The sequence below is a fragment of the Heliconius melpomene genome, chromosome 13, assembly GCF_056956725.1.
Source record: "Heliconius melpomene rosina isolate 202511_hmr_F chromosome 13, ASM5695672v1, whole genome shotgun sequence".
Classification (NCBI taxonomy): domain Eukaryota; kingdom Metazoa; phylum Arthropoda; class Insecta; order Lepidoptera; family Nymphalidae; genus Heliconius; species Heliconius melpomene.
In genome coordinates, this window is record NC_140401.1 from 16,404,546 (window position 1) to 16,422,417 (window position 17,872).

A 17,872-nucleotide genomic window follows, 5' to 3' on the forward strand; every position below is an offset into this window, starting at 1 on the left:
GTAGATGGAATAAAATAGGTATATTTTATTCAGTTTTTTCTTCATATTTTTGATTTATTATTTGTTTTTGCTTTTTGTCTATGTTATTTCAAACTTGACTAATTTTATTATTAAAGATTCTTATAAATGTAAGCTGTATGCGTATTTCACAAGCTTTGCTAAGATAGAGCAATGGCAACCAAAACCTAATCATTGTAATGTTTATGATCAAACTTCTAGGTTTCAGAATTAAATAAAGAATGCTATCGAAAGGTTCATTCGTATTAATTAAATTAGACTCAAATTTCATATAAAAATAAGTATTATAATATTTACAACTAAAATGTTTTAATAAATTAATATGTTTTATAGTTTAATCTAAATTATTAATATCAATAATTCAAATTATATTTAAATAGTGTTTTTATTTTCATATATATATTAATCCTTTGCATATCCCAAACGATAACTTTGAAGATTTAGCTTCTTTATAAGGTCATTTCAAGGTTTCAAAGGTGAGCAAAGAAAGAAAACAACAGAATACCGTATGAAGTAAGCTTTTTTTAAACTAATTTAAGTTTTACACATAATACATAATATATTCAGATAGCCCGACGACGTCCGGAACAATCGTTGACACTTGCCGCATACATATTTACAATTAATTGGTCTCATTTCGACTGTCCGCTTACATAAAACGGATATATAACATTATTTTATAATATATGCACTTATATTAATAATGTTGCCAGATATAATTATTTCCACATATGTATTACGGTATAAAACAACACTTCTTTAAATAAATTAAATAATAATATTTTACTTTCATTCAATTTTAATTATATAGCAACTTTGTTTAATATATAAGATAAATTATATTTGGCAACACTATTAACTATATTTATATATGAATACAGTAAATTTCGATACAATGTGTTACAAGAGCGGGTGCGCGTATGTACAGTGCGAGCGTCCGACCTCAGGGACCAAGGTTCAAAAAGGGCAAACCAAGAAAAAAATATTTAGTAACAAAATAATAATAATAAAAAAATGAATAATCGGATGTATTAAAATATTTCTCATTCGAAAGCCGGGCGTTTAGTTACGTAGCGACAGGCCCCCGTACCGTAACTAAGACTATTATAACATAAAATGAATATTGCGTACAGTTAAATTGTTCTGAGATCATATTTAATACATCACAGGTGTTAAAAGAATATATTAAATTAAAAATTATACAAGCGTAGAGCTTTTCTATTTCAAACAAATACAAATAGTGGGCGCTCCACGTGGACCGACCGACCGGATAGAATTTATATATTAATAAATACATTAGAAGTGGACGATTCTGAATGACTGCTAGCATTCATTATGAAAATACTTTAAATAAGTAACTGTAATTATAGTTTTTTTTATGCTTTATCCCACATGTAGCAAAATAGGCGCAGAGAAAAGTTTAAGTTCTATATCAAATTATATCGACGGCGAAGTACCAATACCTCTAATGTAATCTAATACCAGTACTGCATTATTAAAATATTTATATCAACATAATATAATTCATAAAACATCATATTAATGTTATTTGAAATAATAAATATAATATTAACACATAGATACATAAATATAATAATAACATATTAATTTCGCCAAGAAATAAAACGTAGTTTATAATATAAATAGTTTGTGTAATATTTTGGCTTTGTCAGTTAGATGTTGTTGGTACTTCACCGTCGTTAAGTTGTACTTCCATGTATGAATGGAATAATGCTGTATTCATCTATTGTAATATTTAAGATAATATAAAAGCGGTATAATTTAAAATATTTCGTTAATTCGAAAATCTAATTAAGACCGTTATCAAGAAAACAATAAAAAGTTCACAATCAATGAAATCATTCGAAATCGCTCACATCGTATAAAAAAAACATCGTGTAATCTTACAAACAAATAAAAAGCTCATTTTGTGGCAAATATTTGTACAAAAACATAAATTTTCGGACAAACATTCGTAATTATAAAATCATACTGTAATTTTAGTAATAAATAATGAAAAAAAACATGCTATTAATAAAATTAATTTCATTCAATAGAATAAAAAATGTAGTTTCTGAAAAGCATTTGTCTAATTAAATACCGAATGAGCGTCTGTTTCAAAGACCACAAACAAATAACACAATTCATGTATATAGTATATCGAGTATCGTCAACATTATTAGAAAGTAAAATAGTAAAAAAACAAACAATTTTCTTACATTTGGATATAAATTCATTTATATTTCCATATAAGTCTAAGTCAGACCTACTGCGCGCAAACTTTGGCAGAACTTACAATGTTAAACCTACCAAATGAGTTTTTTTATTATTAAGAGAAAGGTGATTTGCGAATAACGAATATTTTTTAACAAAAATTTTAAGCATCAGTGTATATTGTATAAAATTAAAGTACATAATTTCGAACTACACTCTCTTTTCGCCGACATTTTATATACTGCTTTCCGTAACTCGATTACGCATCTAACCAAACTAAGGAAATATCTATAAGTATTATTTACAAGTGTAAATATTTCCCCAACTTTAGATAAACTACTGTTAAATGACCAGTTTAAACAATTAACCTATAGTTATTTCATTGAATTCGTAGTTATTATTCAATTACTCGCAATCACCGATCACTCTAAGGCCCGATACACACTATAGTGTCGCTCACGATCCAAACTTAGTCTCATATAATATTCTTGTATGAAAAATATTGGTATATGCGTGATTGGACCGAAACGATAGTATGAATGCTCTTATTGTTTCTCATATAATCTTCACAAACTAAGATTGGGCCGAGAACGATCTGCAACCGGCGCTTCAGTGTGGACCCCCCCCCCCCCCCCCCCTTTAACGACCCTAATAGTCTAATGAAATGAATAATGATTGTCTTTTCGTGCGCGACCCTTACACCTAAACAGAATGAAATTAATTTGTACTTCAACAAAGGGACGCCCTCGTCTACGACCGACACCAAAATATTATCAATTGCTGTTAAAACCTTTCAGTTTACAGTTACAAGACATCTTGACTATTGAATGAGCAAAAATCTACCATATTATATATTAAAATTTGCCCAACTAGGTTGGGCAAATTTTAATTAATTGCAAATTAATAGTTGTGCACTGTTACATTACAATTAACAATAAAAAAATATTGATGATTGCTATTTTCGCACAAACAAATGACTAATTATTAATATTTAATAATTTGATATTAATATTGTTCATTGCAGTAAAAACTTTCACAATTCTGCTATGCACATGCAAAACTAACGCAGTTTTGTTTAAACATAAATATCCATATGTTTTGAACTCTAAATTAATTTAAAATGTTGTAGCTGCGGTTATAGCTAAAATACTTTATAAAATTTAAAATGATCTGATAAAAAGAACTATTATGCAAGTATATGCTTTGTCAAACAATAGTCAAGATGTCCTTGAACTCTAACACTATTAAATAAATCATATAGAATATAATCCATTAAAATAAAAACAACAAAACAATTATATTAATAATAATTAGGCAAATTCAAAACACAAATACTCAATGTTTTAATAGAATAATGATAATAATAATAATAATCGCAAAGTTTCTACGTAAACGACCGCTTGAGTATTTGTATTTTATTACAACTAACCTATAAACGGGATATTTCAGTACATCTCATCATATTACCGAAATTTAATACAATTTTGAACGAAACGCAAGTCGAAATCGCTTTTCGTTAGTGAAAATTTGATTTTCAATATCAAAAAAAGCGAATTCGCGGCGTCCTTGTGACCTTTCAGCAAACCACTTAGCTACGTAATTGTGTGATATTGAATAACCAAACCTGCTGTAAACTCTGACTTTACATTAAACCTACACTCTACGACTAATATAACTTAATTTACATGTCAAAGAGATCATAATAAGCTTATAATTAATTGTCACATTATTAATAGTACGGCGGTCGCTGGCGCCCGTTGCGCACTGTGATGTATCCGGATGATATACGAGTACTTCTATAATAATAATAATATACGAAACGTCTTACAAATTACTTAACATTATTATATGTGTTTCCCGAGATGGGCCAGCTCGGCTAAGAATAAATTAAGGGTTGTAGAGCAGCAGCAGCAGTCCTGGCGGTTAGCTGGTCCGCTTGAAGGCGGGCGCGAGGCGCGGCACCTTGGGCGCGCGCAGGTGCCCGCACTCGTGCTTGTGCTTGTGCGCGGGGGACTTCTTGCCGCTGCTCGGTAGCCGCTTGCGCGGCTTCAGGAAATCTGGAAACAATTAAAATTACAATTAATACACGAACTTATATATTGTAAAGCGGCTCACGCTTTACCCCACATATACCAGGGTCGGCAGAAAGCACTTCGTGCCCCGTGCACCGGCCAATTGAGGGATTGCGTGTTGCTTAGAGGTAATTAAAGTAAATCATTCCTACCAAGGGGGGAATCCCCACAATCGTCGCGTCTACAGTCAGCCGCTATCCCACGTTTCCGTGTTCTCAATAGCCAAAGCAAACAATAGTCGAGTAAAAATAATATTATATCTGTAATATCATTTTAAAACACATAAACTTGTAATTTACATGTACCTTTTTAACATAGCTGAGATACTTGCAAGTTATGTTATACGTAAGTGCTCGTAAAACCGCGTCGAGGGCGGGGTCGGGACCGATTTTAGAGGAAATTTTACGATCTCAAAAACTTTAAATTCGTTAAGACCAAGTCGCTCGAAGCTGACATTTTTACGACTCTATCCGTGAGGATAACACAGCGAGAGGGTCTCCTAATGCACCGGATTCTTTTCAGAATAATTCCTGGCGACTCCCTCGAGACCATATCGAATGTTAAAATTATAAGTTTTACGATGTTTTTACTACTGTTTAATCTGCATTGTAAATTGTACGGTATTGTGGGATCGGTACGTACGGGTACTCCGCTCTGTAAACTTCAAAGTTCACGAACGCAGTGATTAGATAGTGCGTGCGCGGGAGTTACGCGAGCCATTGAACCTGATTGCACCTATTTACGTTTGTTTATTTTCCTCATTAAATGATACTCGCTCGTCTCCTACATGTTTACGTAGTACGTACGTAAACAGAACAAATATGGACACATGACCTTCGTCAATTTACAAATGAGTTTTATTAAGCTAGAACAAGGTACTATCTGTATGAGAAATACAAATACTGTCTTCATTTTCATAGATACATCCATATTACGAATCCATACACTTACAGCGCTATGATGGCATCATCTTTCTAATATTACATTTATATATTACTGACTGTTGTTGAAACATTGACTTTGTAATAGAGAAAAACGCTTAAATACTAAAATAAAACACATTGAGCGGATATTATAACCAATCAAAATCAAGTTTAAATATTTCAATATCTAAAAAACATAAAAGAAGTTAGTTTTAATAAGCCGGTGGACGTCGGCACTCGGCATGGCAACGCGCGACGCCTCGAAGGTCAGCAGATTGCTTTCGTCCCGATGTACCACGTGTCTCGAATTAGGTAATGGCTACATTTATCTTCAATTTTGATAAAAAAATTGCTTGAATTGGAAATTGTAGTAAGTATATGCGATAAAGATACGTTAATAGTGTGGACATTACTAGCAAATAATACAAATGTGTAATCTATATTGGCAATCATTACATAAGTGCCTTAAAAATATTAATTATTTACATACATTCTTTGTAAACAATTTCAAAATACATCATACATTTTGAATAAACAAAAAATAAAATAATTTTTCATTTGAACAAAAAACGAAAGTATAAATGAGTCCACTGTTTTACTCTCTCTGTCAATTAACACTACAGTGCTAATAACATAATAAAACGGGCAGGTAATGTTCCAAGAGCGCGTCCTTGAAGATTACAATGTTACGAGTATTTTAAAATAGTCAAAAATGAAACAAGTAATAAAGAGGTGAACGTTTTCTTAAAAAACATCGTTTGTACAGTCGGGAACTATGTCAATGACGTCACGTGGCTCAAGGCCGACCGGCGACCACGCGGACATCTGCTCCATTATAGGTTTCCCGCCAAAACTACCACGTGGATTTCGCTAATAAATATTCCACATACTAATATCACTTATTTGAATAACAATAAAGAGCTAAGGCAAAACGTGGTTAGACAAATAACCTCAAAATTTCTAAAACAAACATCGTCAACGATCGCAAGCGACATGTAAGCTTTGAAAAATGCAATAAAAACTCACTTATTGGATACAAACAACGAGAAATGACTTTCACAAATATTACGCAATAGTTTCCCGCCAAACGTTCAATGAAGCGTTTCGCGCCATTTTCTCGGCAATGTTGCGCGACCAATTTGAATAGTGCGCAGGAGACACCGGGGCGAGCCCCCGGCGCGGGGATTTCATTTGCCAGCGTATACTTGGTCGCGTAAACATGTAGGTGTGTGCGCGTAAACAACATGGCCTTGGGGCTGCGCGTGCGCCGAGCGTGGCCGCGACGCGTCGCCTCTATTCAATTTGAAACCCGCCTTATCGCTGCCTTGTGCCTTGGACATTATCAACGCTTATCACTTCCAGCACAAACGCACCGCTATCCCATTTTGTGATTTCCGTGTTACAACTAATACACGCGCGAAAAAACTAAAATTGTTGATCGACGAATGCGTTATTTACTATTGAACAGTTGTATGTAGATAGCCTCATGGCATAAAACACATTTCGCGAGCGGTTGATTGTGTTGTCGAAATGCTTTGGTTATTTTTGGCTACCCAAATATCAGGCCGCCACGACGAGTGGACGACGCGTACGCGCGTGTTATTCAGTATTGGGTATATACGTTGATATTTCAGAACAATTTAAAGCTCAAAAGAGCAATAATGTTAACAATATTCTTATCAATTTATAGAAATCATAATTACAACAAAACAAATATAATCGAATAAGATTTACTAGAACTAAATACAAAACAACATATAAAGTGCGCAAAAGACAGTATAAGTTTTACTTGGCAACAGTGCATCACCTTAAACAATGCACCGAATGCTGCGCACGCGCATCGAAGGCCGCGACTGATGTACAAGCATCCGTCGACTTCTTACTCGAGTTGAATCATTAATAGTCCGCAATAAAAACATTAAAAAAAATATTACTTTTAAAGAAAACACAGAAGCTTCGTGTTAAATCATGTTGTAAATCATTAAGTATTTATAAGGAATTCAACTTTAATTTTCTTCAGCAATTGCAATGAGTTTATGAAATATTATTTTATAATTTATTGTTATTAAGAATATTATAGAGAGAGAATTAGGTACGCCTAGCTGTACGCATCGTGTAGTAGCTTGGCATAAAAAGAATATTACCGTAAACTTGATATTTGACAGCTCAGTCTCAGAGGATGTTCACGATTCAAAAAATGAGTTTAATAGAATTGTCAAAGTTAAAGTTGGATATTGTATATTTTTTAGATATTGAACCACTCAAGTGCCTGACGTGTGCAAAGTGATTTCCAAGTAAAAAAGGGGTGACGCGTGTATTGGAATGGCCATAAGGAGTACATGTGAATCAGACGATAGACGGTGCCTACTCCCTACGCGTTTCTGTCTCAAGTCATGTATTTTAAAAATATTTTAAACGCAGGCAATTTCACAAACATTTCTAACAATTTGACGAGGCCGAGACTGGTTTAATGACGTACAGCTCCCAAACAAGTCTAAGCCTGTCCCGTGCGCGCCACACTCCTCGGTGGATGTATGTATACTTGCTCAGTGATCGTGAGAGGGGGGGGGGGGGGGGGGGGGGGATTGAAAAAACGGGCGCGGATTTGTCAGACGTAGGCGGCGACTGAGCTCCGCAACCAAACAGGTTACTCGCTTCGTTCTAGCGCTTACCAATATTTTTTTCCATTCTGGCACAGGGTTACTATAGATGTTAGTTTTTCAGACGCAATTAGTTTAGATTTAATAACTGGTTCCATTTTATTCTTGGATATGAATAATGTAACAAGAATTACACGACATGAACGAGCTAATAGACGTTATAGAGTCATGCACAAGTTCATTCAGCCAACTTCAACAGGAAACAGAATTATTAAAGTGTTTCGACTAGATAGCGAGACGGGAATGCCGCTCGCTTGCATTACGAACCAGTTCCCAAATATCTAGGTCAAGTGAAAGGCAATTCGATGTCAAAACGCTTGTTCGTTACGCGATCAACAGAACCACTACCTTTTCTCCTTCGGCAATAAAATATGCATTATTTTAATTTCAATTGTACAAACTTCTTTGCGCATACGTTTAAGTCTTAAGCCTTAGTAGAAACAAGTAAGAACCTGATAGAGTAAAGAGGTTTTACAATTTCCTATTAATAATTCCATACGAGGGCAGCCCTAAACAAGTAGTCTAGCACAACTGGACGGTGAAGGTAAAAAGAGTAACAAAAAGCAATCTTGTGCAGCTCGAATATCCGTATGCCGCGTTTGTATATACGTACGTACGGCTACTGGTTTTAAGATGTAGAGCCTAAACAAATAAGTGACAAGCAGGTTGCGTGCATTGTGCCCCTCTTAACATTTGTTCAATATTATCTGATATAGTTTATTTAAATTGCGGTCAATGCCTTTATTCTCAGGTTTTCTCGAGTACGTTCTAAGGTTAGTCGCTAGGGCCGGCATGCGTCATAAATGACAGGTGAAGGTGGAATGATATTGACCAAATTCATTTATCTCTCCGAGCATTTCAAACATTCTGTTATTTGGAAAAAAAATTGGAAGCATTAATAATGACGTTTTTTACATGAATAAATATCGATTTTAATAAAATGCGACGCTGGTATTGTTTGTCAAAATAGATTGTGCGAACGAAAAAGCCGTCACAGGAAATGCCGCGGCCGCCGTCATACCTCGTACCAGTGAGTCACGGGACGCGTCCAGGTTAATTTATTGCCCCATTTACTCAGCGTAGCGGTGATGTTGTGCAAACAATAGTTATCTCTACTTTCGTTTTCGTCAACACTTTCATCCAAATAACTACATTTCTGTTCTTACTTTGAACAAATTTTACGTAGAAAGTGGTTATGAAATTCAACAATATTTATAAAATTTATAGGTATATAAATTTAGTTCCAACTTCCAAGGCGTGGAATTTTTTACTTGCTCGATGCCAAAATGACTACCTAGGATCACTGGTGCAGCTAATTCTAAGCAGACAGGTCTGAAGCCTGTCGTGAAGACTGCAATTATTCAGATTTGATCTCTAAAACAGGATGTCGTAAATTGAATGTTTCTTAGCATTGAATTTGGTTGATACATTGAATTAGAGTTTTTGTGCGCTGCATTTTTTTGCTGCGTTTGTGTGAAATTAGCAACTTCCATTAGAGGATGGCCAAAATTATTCGAGCGGACCGTATTGATAAATGTCGTAAGTATCAAATTCAGGTGAATGTTGATGGGAGTTTAGTTATTGTTGAATAACGTGTATATGTATCAATGTCACTATTGAACATGTTTTTTTGGTTGGGCGCTGTGGTTTTGCGTGCACTTGGCAAGAGCTTTGGCAGTGATTGATATTTGACCGATAAACATGCGGGATAAAATAATACCACACTTAATCCTGGACTAGAACGGCAATGACCCGATTAAATGGACAAAAAACCTTATGATTGACCGTCTATAAGAATGACTTAGAATAAAAAGATTAAAAGACCAATTTAACATTTTACGTATCTACAAGAACAAATCCAAAAATGTTTAACACCGATAAATAATAAAACGTGATCTGGATTGGGATCAACAATTGTATTTCTACAGAAAGTTCACGGAAACTAGAAACACTGCCATTAGTCGTAACTGTGAAAGTGAGTGAGAAGGAAGCCATTGTCGCGTGACGAAGTGGTAATGCAGTGAATGGCGAATATCTAACGCTGTGTAATGCTGTGTCAGTAATTTAATCTAACATTTCCACACATTATTATTGAAATAAAAAAATTATTAAATATTCAAACTATGTATAGAATTATATAAAAAGTAATACGTACTTGAATAATAATTTCAATCGACATTGTGTCTTAGGTCTTTATCCTTCCTTAGGTCTATATCCTTTATAAGCAATGACACTATATAAGTGATCTTATACAGGTTCATCGCCCTAACTAGTTAGATCTAGGAGCAGGTGTTCAACTTGGTCCGTACCTTCAAGTCAGTCTTAATAAAATGATAAATCTCTTTAAAAAGTTATTAATATATTATCGGACTTAAGTTTTATTATAATCGTTTATACTTTAGACATTCATGTTATTTACAGTCGGCTTTATGCTTTCGGATTTTAATAATGTAATTCCCTAAATAAATATAAAACTTTATGGTTATTGAAACCACTTTATTGAAATAAAAATGGTATAATATAGACATTAGATAATAATTATAAAGAATTTAGATGGACAAAAAGAAATTTTATTATAGAATAAACTAATATTATAATTATTTGAGACGTCAGACGTCTGTATAATTAAAACACTGTTAAGACGCTAATGAAATCGTATTCTGAAGTTTGAACAACGTTTCCATTGAAAACAATTATTCTGAGAGTAAACGTGTACTGTAAACGAACGAAGGACCTTAATGAATGGCTAATAAAGAACACCCGGCGGGCGGCGAGATGAAAGCAAGGTGGTACAGACGCAGCAGCCGCATAAGCCAAGCGCTCAAAGCGCCGCCATTATCAGCTACTTCAACTATCTCGGATGGGCCTCGATTCAACATAGCTACCGGCGTACACGGTATCTTTATAATCTATATTCGATTTTTAGTTTTTTAAGGCATTCCCATGAGAGATTAATGTTTTTTTTATTGGTAGCTACCATATAAATAAGTATTAATTTTTTAGTGATACACATACGAAGATATGACCGGATTTATAGCATTTAATTTATATTGTTGTAAGATTTTGTAAATAAAAATAATGGTTAAATAAATAAGATATAAAATAAACTGTTCTGTTCCATTTTATCCGTAGCGGTAGTTAATATTATACTTGGTTAAGCGATGTTTTAGGCAAGTTCCAGGAAACAAAAAAGTAAGGTCACGGCTATCTGAAGACTATGTAATTTAGTTGAACAAAATTACAGCCCTAACTAGAAACGGTTAACGATTATAAAGAACACGCAACTTACTTTCCCATGGTTTTTAATATACAAATAGTTTAAAAACAGGAGCCTAAATAGCCCAATAAATTGAGAATACAATGAGATCGATAATTCCAAAAACAGGTAACGAATAAAACGGTAGCTAAGATGTTGAAGAACAATATATTTATTGTGTAGCGCATTGTCCAGAGATGTCCGGCCATTGTCATAATGGAGATAAACGAGTTGTCTGGACCACCGTCGACTTAAACATTGGTTTTTCTACGGCAAACAAGATGTAATGTATTATAGAGATGACCTAAGGTCTCTAAAATGACCTATGGACCAAATTTGGGAACAGCTTCTGTTGTTCCTCTCATATTGTGCGGGACAATGGATAGAAAAGATGGGATCATAAAGGGGTGAAGCTGCTAAGTATTACACGAACAATAGACACAAAGAGCAGTGTATGTTTACCCATGAATGTGGAATATAATGCACAATAGCCGGTGCTATGCTAATAAGATTGTCCAACAGGTTCATACAGCTTTTCTCAAGATAAGTCTTCGTGTATAACGAATTCGCGTTTCAAGTTAAATCGTGCATATTTGGGGAGACGAAATTGTTTGGTGTAATCCCGTTTTTTAAATGGTCTATTTAGACGTTCGCTAACTGTAATAGGTGCATTGTTAAGTAAATGAACGAAATTACGATCCTTTTTTGCTATTTTATATTAAAATTTCGCTTTTATTATGTAAAGTGATGAAATTTGAGATATAATAATCCGTAGTTGTTTCGTAGCTTTAACAAATTCTTATTGTAAGCATATATGAGGTTTTATTTAAATTCTTTTTTTGTTTCAAAATATATAGGACCGATGCACAACAACGTAAGTGTTTGCTGAAAACTGAACGACATTTGGTAGGTGCAGGTATTTAGCCAATTATAATCGGTGTAGTGGTTTAGAAGTCCGGGCGACGCGCACAGCATCTGCGGTCACATCTGGTGTGGATTAGCAACTCTCCGCGTATTGAGTTGCAGCGCCGTACTCGAGTTACTACCTAGCTCACTCATGCTAGGTTTGCGGACGTGAAATTAAAAGCGCTTAATGGCCTCTTCACATCGCATTTAAAACGCATAAGTGGCGAAGATTACCCTATCTTAAGTGCTCGCCGCGAAAGCTCGCAATCTTTTACTGAAGCGGTGATTTTTCCTACAAACGTGTTTCGCTTCTTTGATGTCACAAGTTTGTTATCTATGAAAAGAACTTGCCTTTTTACGGACACTTAAAATTTATTTAACTTATTGATTACGTAACTTGGGGGCTGAGTCCATTGAAATGCAATAAAATGTGTATGTTTTTTGTTTCTTAACACAGCATGTGATGGTTAGCAATCAGGACAGAGTTCACTGGAACGGTTATAAAAACTTAATCTGAGATACAATCAACGTTCGGCAAGGAACGCTAGGACCACCCGGTAGGTGTGATCTATTTCCTCAAAACATGTCTTAGTCATGATTTTTGATTACCTTTCACACACATTGTGCAAATCGACGACGAACGCGAGTCCGAACGTACATATATAAAACTCGCTAATAAAAAGCAACCAGCTATAAAATTATATCGTGACAAAGGTTTTCAGTGAGTGCACAATTTTTCAAATTTTACGACATTATTATGCGGGGCGCGTTAACGAGGCTTTACGAGCTGACCGTTCGTTCGGTTTCGACAAATCCGTATATTAAAACGTGTGAAAGTAAAACATTGAAAGGGTTGATTTTGACACTAGCCATAAAATTATAATGCGTACGCGCAGACCAGTCGGGGGTCGCGCAGTAAACACCATTGGTCAAGCATTGACGGATCAATAACAAAGATTTTATTTGAAGAATTTATGAATATGGGTCACCGGCGGTCTTGGGAAAGGAAGTTGATAGTGGAGCTGTTACGTTATGAATAATCGAATAGGTAGTAATAACAGCTATGCAATTTGTATGCTGTATTACTTTTATTGTCGGACATAAAACATAAAACGCTGTCGTCGTACATAATATGATATTATTTCTTGAGTTTTATTTAAAAAAAAGTGAGGTAATGGACGAGTTTCTTAAGAGTTCATGAGTGTAACTGTTTTTCCATTTAAAGATATAGTTACATACCTCACGCTTGTCTTGCGCGTGTCTTGAAATACAATCAAAGTGTAACGGGACGGATTGTTTTTAGCTAGTTTAGAAATTTCGCCTACAAAATTAGTTATATAATACAGTTATACGTAATATTTACAGTTAAAAGATTACCAGCCAATTTTGTCAACTATTTAACTAGAACCGATTGTAATATATTAAATAATTTTGATGTACATCAGTTACGTGATCTGCTGCCCCGTGGGAAGACAGGACCGCTGAAAACCAAACGGACCTGTTTGCAACGCATGTATGCAAATATCGTGTGATCCACACTGGCCTGATAAACTTATCCGATTAAATGTATCCCAAAATGTTCGTTTTGTTTTACTTTCGTTCGGGCTTCATTTTAGAATTGTCCTTTATTTGTGTTAGTTAAAGATATTTTGTCAAGTCTTTTTATATTTTGCTTTTGTAGCTCACACCTTCTTTGCAAATCAGAGTGTAAAGAAAACGAAGAATTCTCTTTATTTATTTTTTAATAAGAAAGATATTTAAAATTGCAATATTCACTAGACCAAAAAAACATTAACTTAGAACCGAACAAGCTAACAATTAAATTTGCACCATTCGAATTAACAGTTACATAATAAAATACAAGTTATAATTTTTGCATAAATTAACACATGAAAAGCTTACCGTTTATGAGAATCAAAACACTATGACGAGGTAGGATACAGAGGTTAAGATATTCTTATTGTCGCCACTACAATGATAAAAAAGGAATTGTCCTATTCTCATTTCGTTACTTTCGACGTCCCGCGGTGTAACTTATTATAATTACTGGATAGCCTGATTTTATATGACATTTGTATAAAACAATGCTTTAACGAACTAAATGTTGAATAACGTTTCGTTAGAGTAGCAATTAAGGGCGTTTACGACGTCAAATAAATTCCTTGTTTTGATAGCGCTCCTTGAGTAATTGAGGTTTTAGATACACGAAGAATTGACTAAATTGTTGTATTTTATAGTAGTGATATATTTTATGTATGTGAAATAAGTAAGAAATAACAATGTCTGAATGGCTGCGTGTTTAAATATAAAAATTTATTCTGGACTTAAGGCTTCTGGCTTTGGTTAAAGGAAATATTAAATTCTTTTTTCTCCATCATCGGAAAGAGATATTAAAGAGATATTTACTAAAAAGTTAGTTAAATCTTTCAACAAAAGTCCCAAATGAGTTTTATATAATTTCAATGCACTTAGTCTAGAAACACAAAATTAAAATTATGTAAAACTGAATCTAATGATGACTGGAGTATAAAGTGTTTATTTAGATCGGCGCTTACTGTTTACGTGTTATGCCTTCAAGGTTGCGGTCTAACGGTTGCTCTAACGGCTATAATGATCACATTAATAGGTACAGTAGTATTTTTGTACTTCAATCTTATTCTTGTTAAATCTATTAATATTTGAATTATATCAATGAAAGATATTTCTTTACTTCCAAAATAATAAAATAAAATTTTATTCCCATTTTATGAGTCGTATGTGGGAAAGCGGTAATGTTGAAAGCTAAACAATGTGTTTTCCTATATCTTATAAAACAAAGTCGCTTTTCGTGTCTGTCTGAACTTTCTAACTCTTCTTCTTCTAAACCACCCAACGGATTTTTATGTGGTTTTCACCATTAGGTCGAGTATTTCTCAGGGAAGGTTTATATATAGTTTATTATTTGTAAATTTTTATGTAAATTAACATAAATATGATAAATGTGTATAAAGTCCTACCCGTTGAGACACTTTCGCGCATGCGCTGCTTTAAGGGTAAGTACTACATGAAAAAAATGTACTGGAGTATTGTTCCTCTTAATAAGATCTACAAAAAAGTCCGCGATGGCATATTCATATCTTTTAAGAAAAACGTGTGGTGATCATATTTCTGTCTAAAAATTGTAATTTCAATATATTTTTCATTGTGAGGGATATTTTTCCATAATGGTATTAATCCTTATCCTTTAAAATACTTTATTAAATTTCTACGTTAAACAAAGATAAAATTTTCTTTTTACACTATTTCGAAATTGCGAATAGTTTTAGAGAAAAACGCATTTAATTGTTAACATATCACGCCGTTCACATATCAGCTGTATGTTACTCAAGTTTCACTTATCCCTTACTCTCAGCAAATAAATAAGTATTAGTTACGTTGGCCATTTAATGTAGATCAAAGCTGTCTTTTACTGTTTTTCATTTTAATAAGTACTTTAGAAGTTGTTACAATATCAAAAAATCCTTACTGCGAAACGCGCCCCGCGATATTTTGCTTATACAAGCGCGTCCGCCGCGCCCGCCTGCCTTACACGCATCGGTGGTTCAGTGGTAGAATGCTCGCCTGTCACGCGGGCGGCCCGGGTTCGATTCCCGGCCGATGCATTCCATTTAATTTTCCTCACAAACAGCCACGTAGTGCTTGCTTTTCATCAGGGACAGAGTACCCTCTTCAGTATTAACCACAAGCTCGAAAAAAAAACCCGCCTGCCTCTATAGCAACGAAGATTTAGATGCGTTTGCACGTATTGGATAATTGGAGTTGAATGTATTATTTCAGCGCGATATATTTGGTTTCATATTTTTTGTAGTAGTTATTAGTAGGTAGGTTTTTGTTTATAATTTCTTCCGTTTAAAAATAGTCATTTAACTATCTAAAAATAGTCATATTAATATATTTTAATAAGTACTTGAAAAGATTAGTAGCAAAGATTTAAAATTACGGTACCAACTAAAAAATCCTTGCTGTGTAAAACAATTGGAAAATCCTTATTGAAACTACAAAAATGCGGGTTGCATTAGGGTTTAATTAATTTTCACATTATCTTAAGTGGTGGAATAATCCAGTAGTAAAAGTGGGCGAAGCCGCAAGGGGGTCGCTAGTAATAATATAAAATAATCATAACATCAACAATCAACATATGGATTGTATAAACTACAACCGCCGGATACGTGGAAAACATAACATCTGATCTGATACATAAATAAACGTTGACAAAAATCCAAATAGGCCGAGAGTTCCCACAAATTATACCGAAATTTATGTAAGTGGAGGGTGCGCGTGCGCCGTTTAATTAAAATAGTCAAAATAATAGACGTATTAGCATGGGAACTGATTTCACTTTCGTTGGGTGAGATTTGTCCTAACATTGTTAATATAAATGAGTACTTATGTTATTGTATGTTTAGACAGAAATATTATTTATTAATTATTTAGTGAAATTGTAATAGTAAGAAAATTAACAGCTATATAAATTTAAGCTACTTATATAAATTAATAATTAGTATACTTTCGAATATTATATTTTTCGTAGAATCATAAGCTAAAAATAACGCAACAAAACCCGCTTCTACCAACCAATTCACGAATCACGTGTAAATACAATTATATAGTTTGCTTCACAAATTTCCATTGTTTGTTTGTTATTACTTGTTAGTGCAAATTGCAATAAATCCTCGCCCACGCACGAGATGACGGATAATGTAAGCAAATTAACATGTTGCACACTGCGCAAATACGCGCTTGCACTTCTTTGTTCACTTTTACAGTCAAAACTCTAATTTTACGACTCAATTAGCATGTTCAAGTGGTATAAAACAAGTTTAAAGTGCAAAAATACAATTATTCATAAAAATCAAAGACAGCCGAGAGTAATTGTGTACTTTGTGAGAAGATTGTAAAGATTATTTTATATGAAATATTTCGCAATTTTTAATAACACTTACCAAATAAAAAAATATAATAATTACAAAAGCGTATAGGAATAAATATAAAAAATATATATTAATTAATGAGAGATATTAACAAAAACAAAACAGACTTACAGTCGCCGTACGTTCATAATCATAATGCGCATAATGTACATAATATGTAGAGATAAATATATTTGTATTACAATATTTTATCTCGGGAGATAGCACCGTTTTATCGGGCCAGATGAACAGAAATGAAAGTAAAAATACAAAAGCATGCAATTTGTCGCTGCATTATAATATGCATTTTATATATTACTATTTGAAATATGTTTATTTTTCCATAGAAGATAATATTTAAAATGCACTTACTGTCTATAATTATTCGGAGGAGAACAAAGTATCTTAACACTAGGTTTCGTCTGTCTAACTTGCTTTGCGGTAAAAAACTAAGTTTTATGTTGCATATAGTTATTGAACGTGAAGACTGTTATTTCAAAAAAGTTTCATTGAGAAGATCTTAAATACTCTTAACGAGAACTTTTATAATTAATTTTCTCAATACCTTTACAAAAAAAAAATGCTTTACATATTCTTTAGATACATTATTCGGGTTAAGTTAACAATAAATAATATATTTTTACCTTTCACAGTACAATGCTAGGGTAGCACAATGAGAGAGAGATCTTTGACCCTTGGCCCGTTTCCCCACTGAACGTCATGTGCTCGCGAAATATCGACCTGCTACCATTTGAGCAATGAAACTCAATTACTTTTGTTGAACTGATGCTCTCATCAGTTCTTAGGCATCTTTTGTTAAGTGTTTCGACAGAGTTGTTTTTTTTTTTATTTTTGTGCAAAAGTATTTTGTAAG

The 17,872-nt window shown here is 33.8% G+C and overlaps 1 protein-coding gene and 1 non-coding gene across 2 annotated transcripts in view; one reads left to right on the plus strand and one right to left on the minus strand.

Moving 5' to 3' along the window:
• Positions 1–520: 520 nt before the first annotated feature.
• Positions 521–17,872, minus strand: part of dap (cyclin-dependent kinase inhibitor dacapo) — a 37,563-nt gene continuing 20,211 nt past the window's right edge. The window contains exon 3 of the mRNA XM_085196385.1: positions 521–4,289. Within this exon, the coding sequence (XP_085052511.1) occupies positions 4,156–4,289 (134 nt within the window). The 3' untranslated portion in view covers positions 521–4,155. The remainder of the gene's footprint in view (positions 4,290–17,872) is intronic.
• On the plus strand, positions 15,620–15,690 carry TRNAD-GUC (transfer RNA aspartic acid (anticodon GUC)). Its single transcript has one exon. It is a non-coding gene; the product is annotated as a tRNA-Asp (tRNA).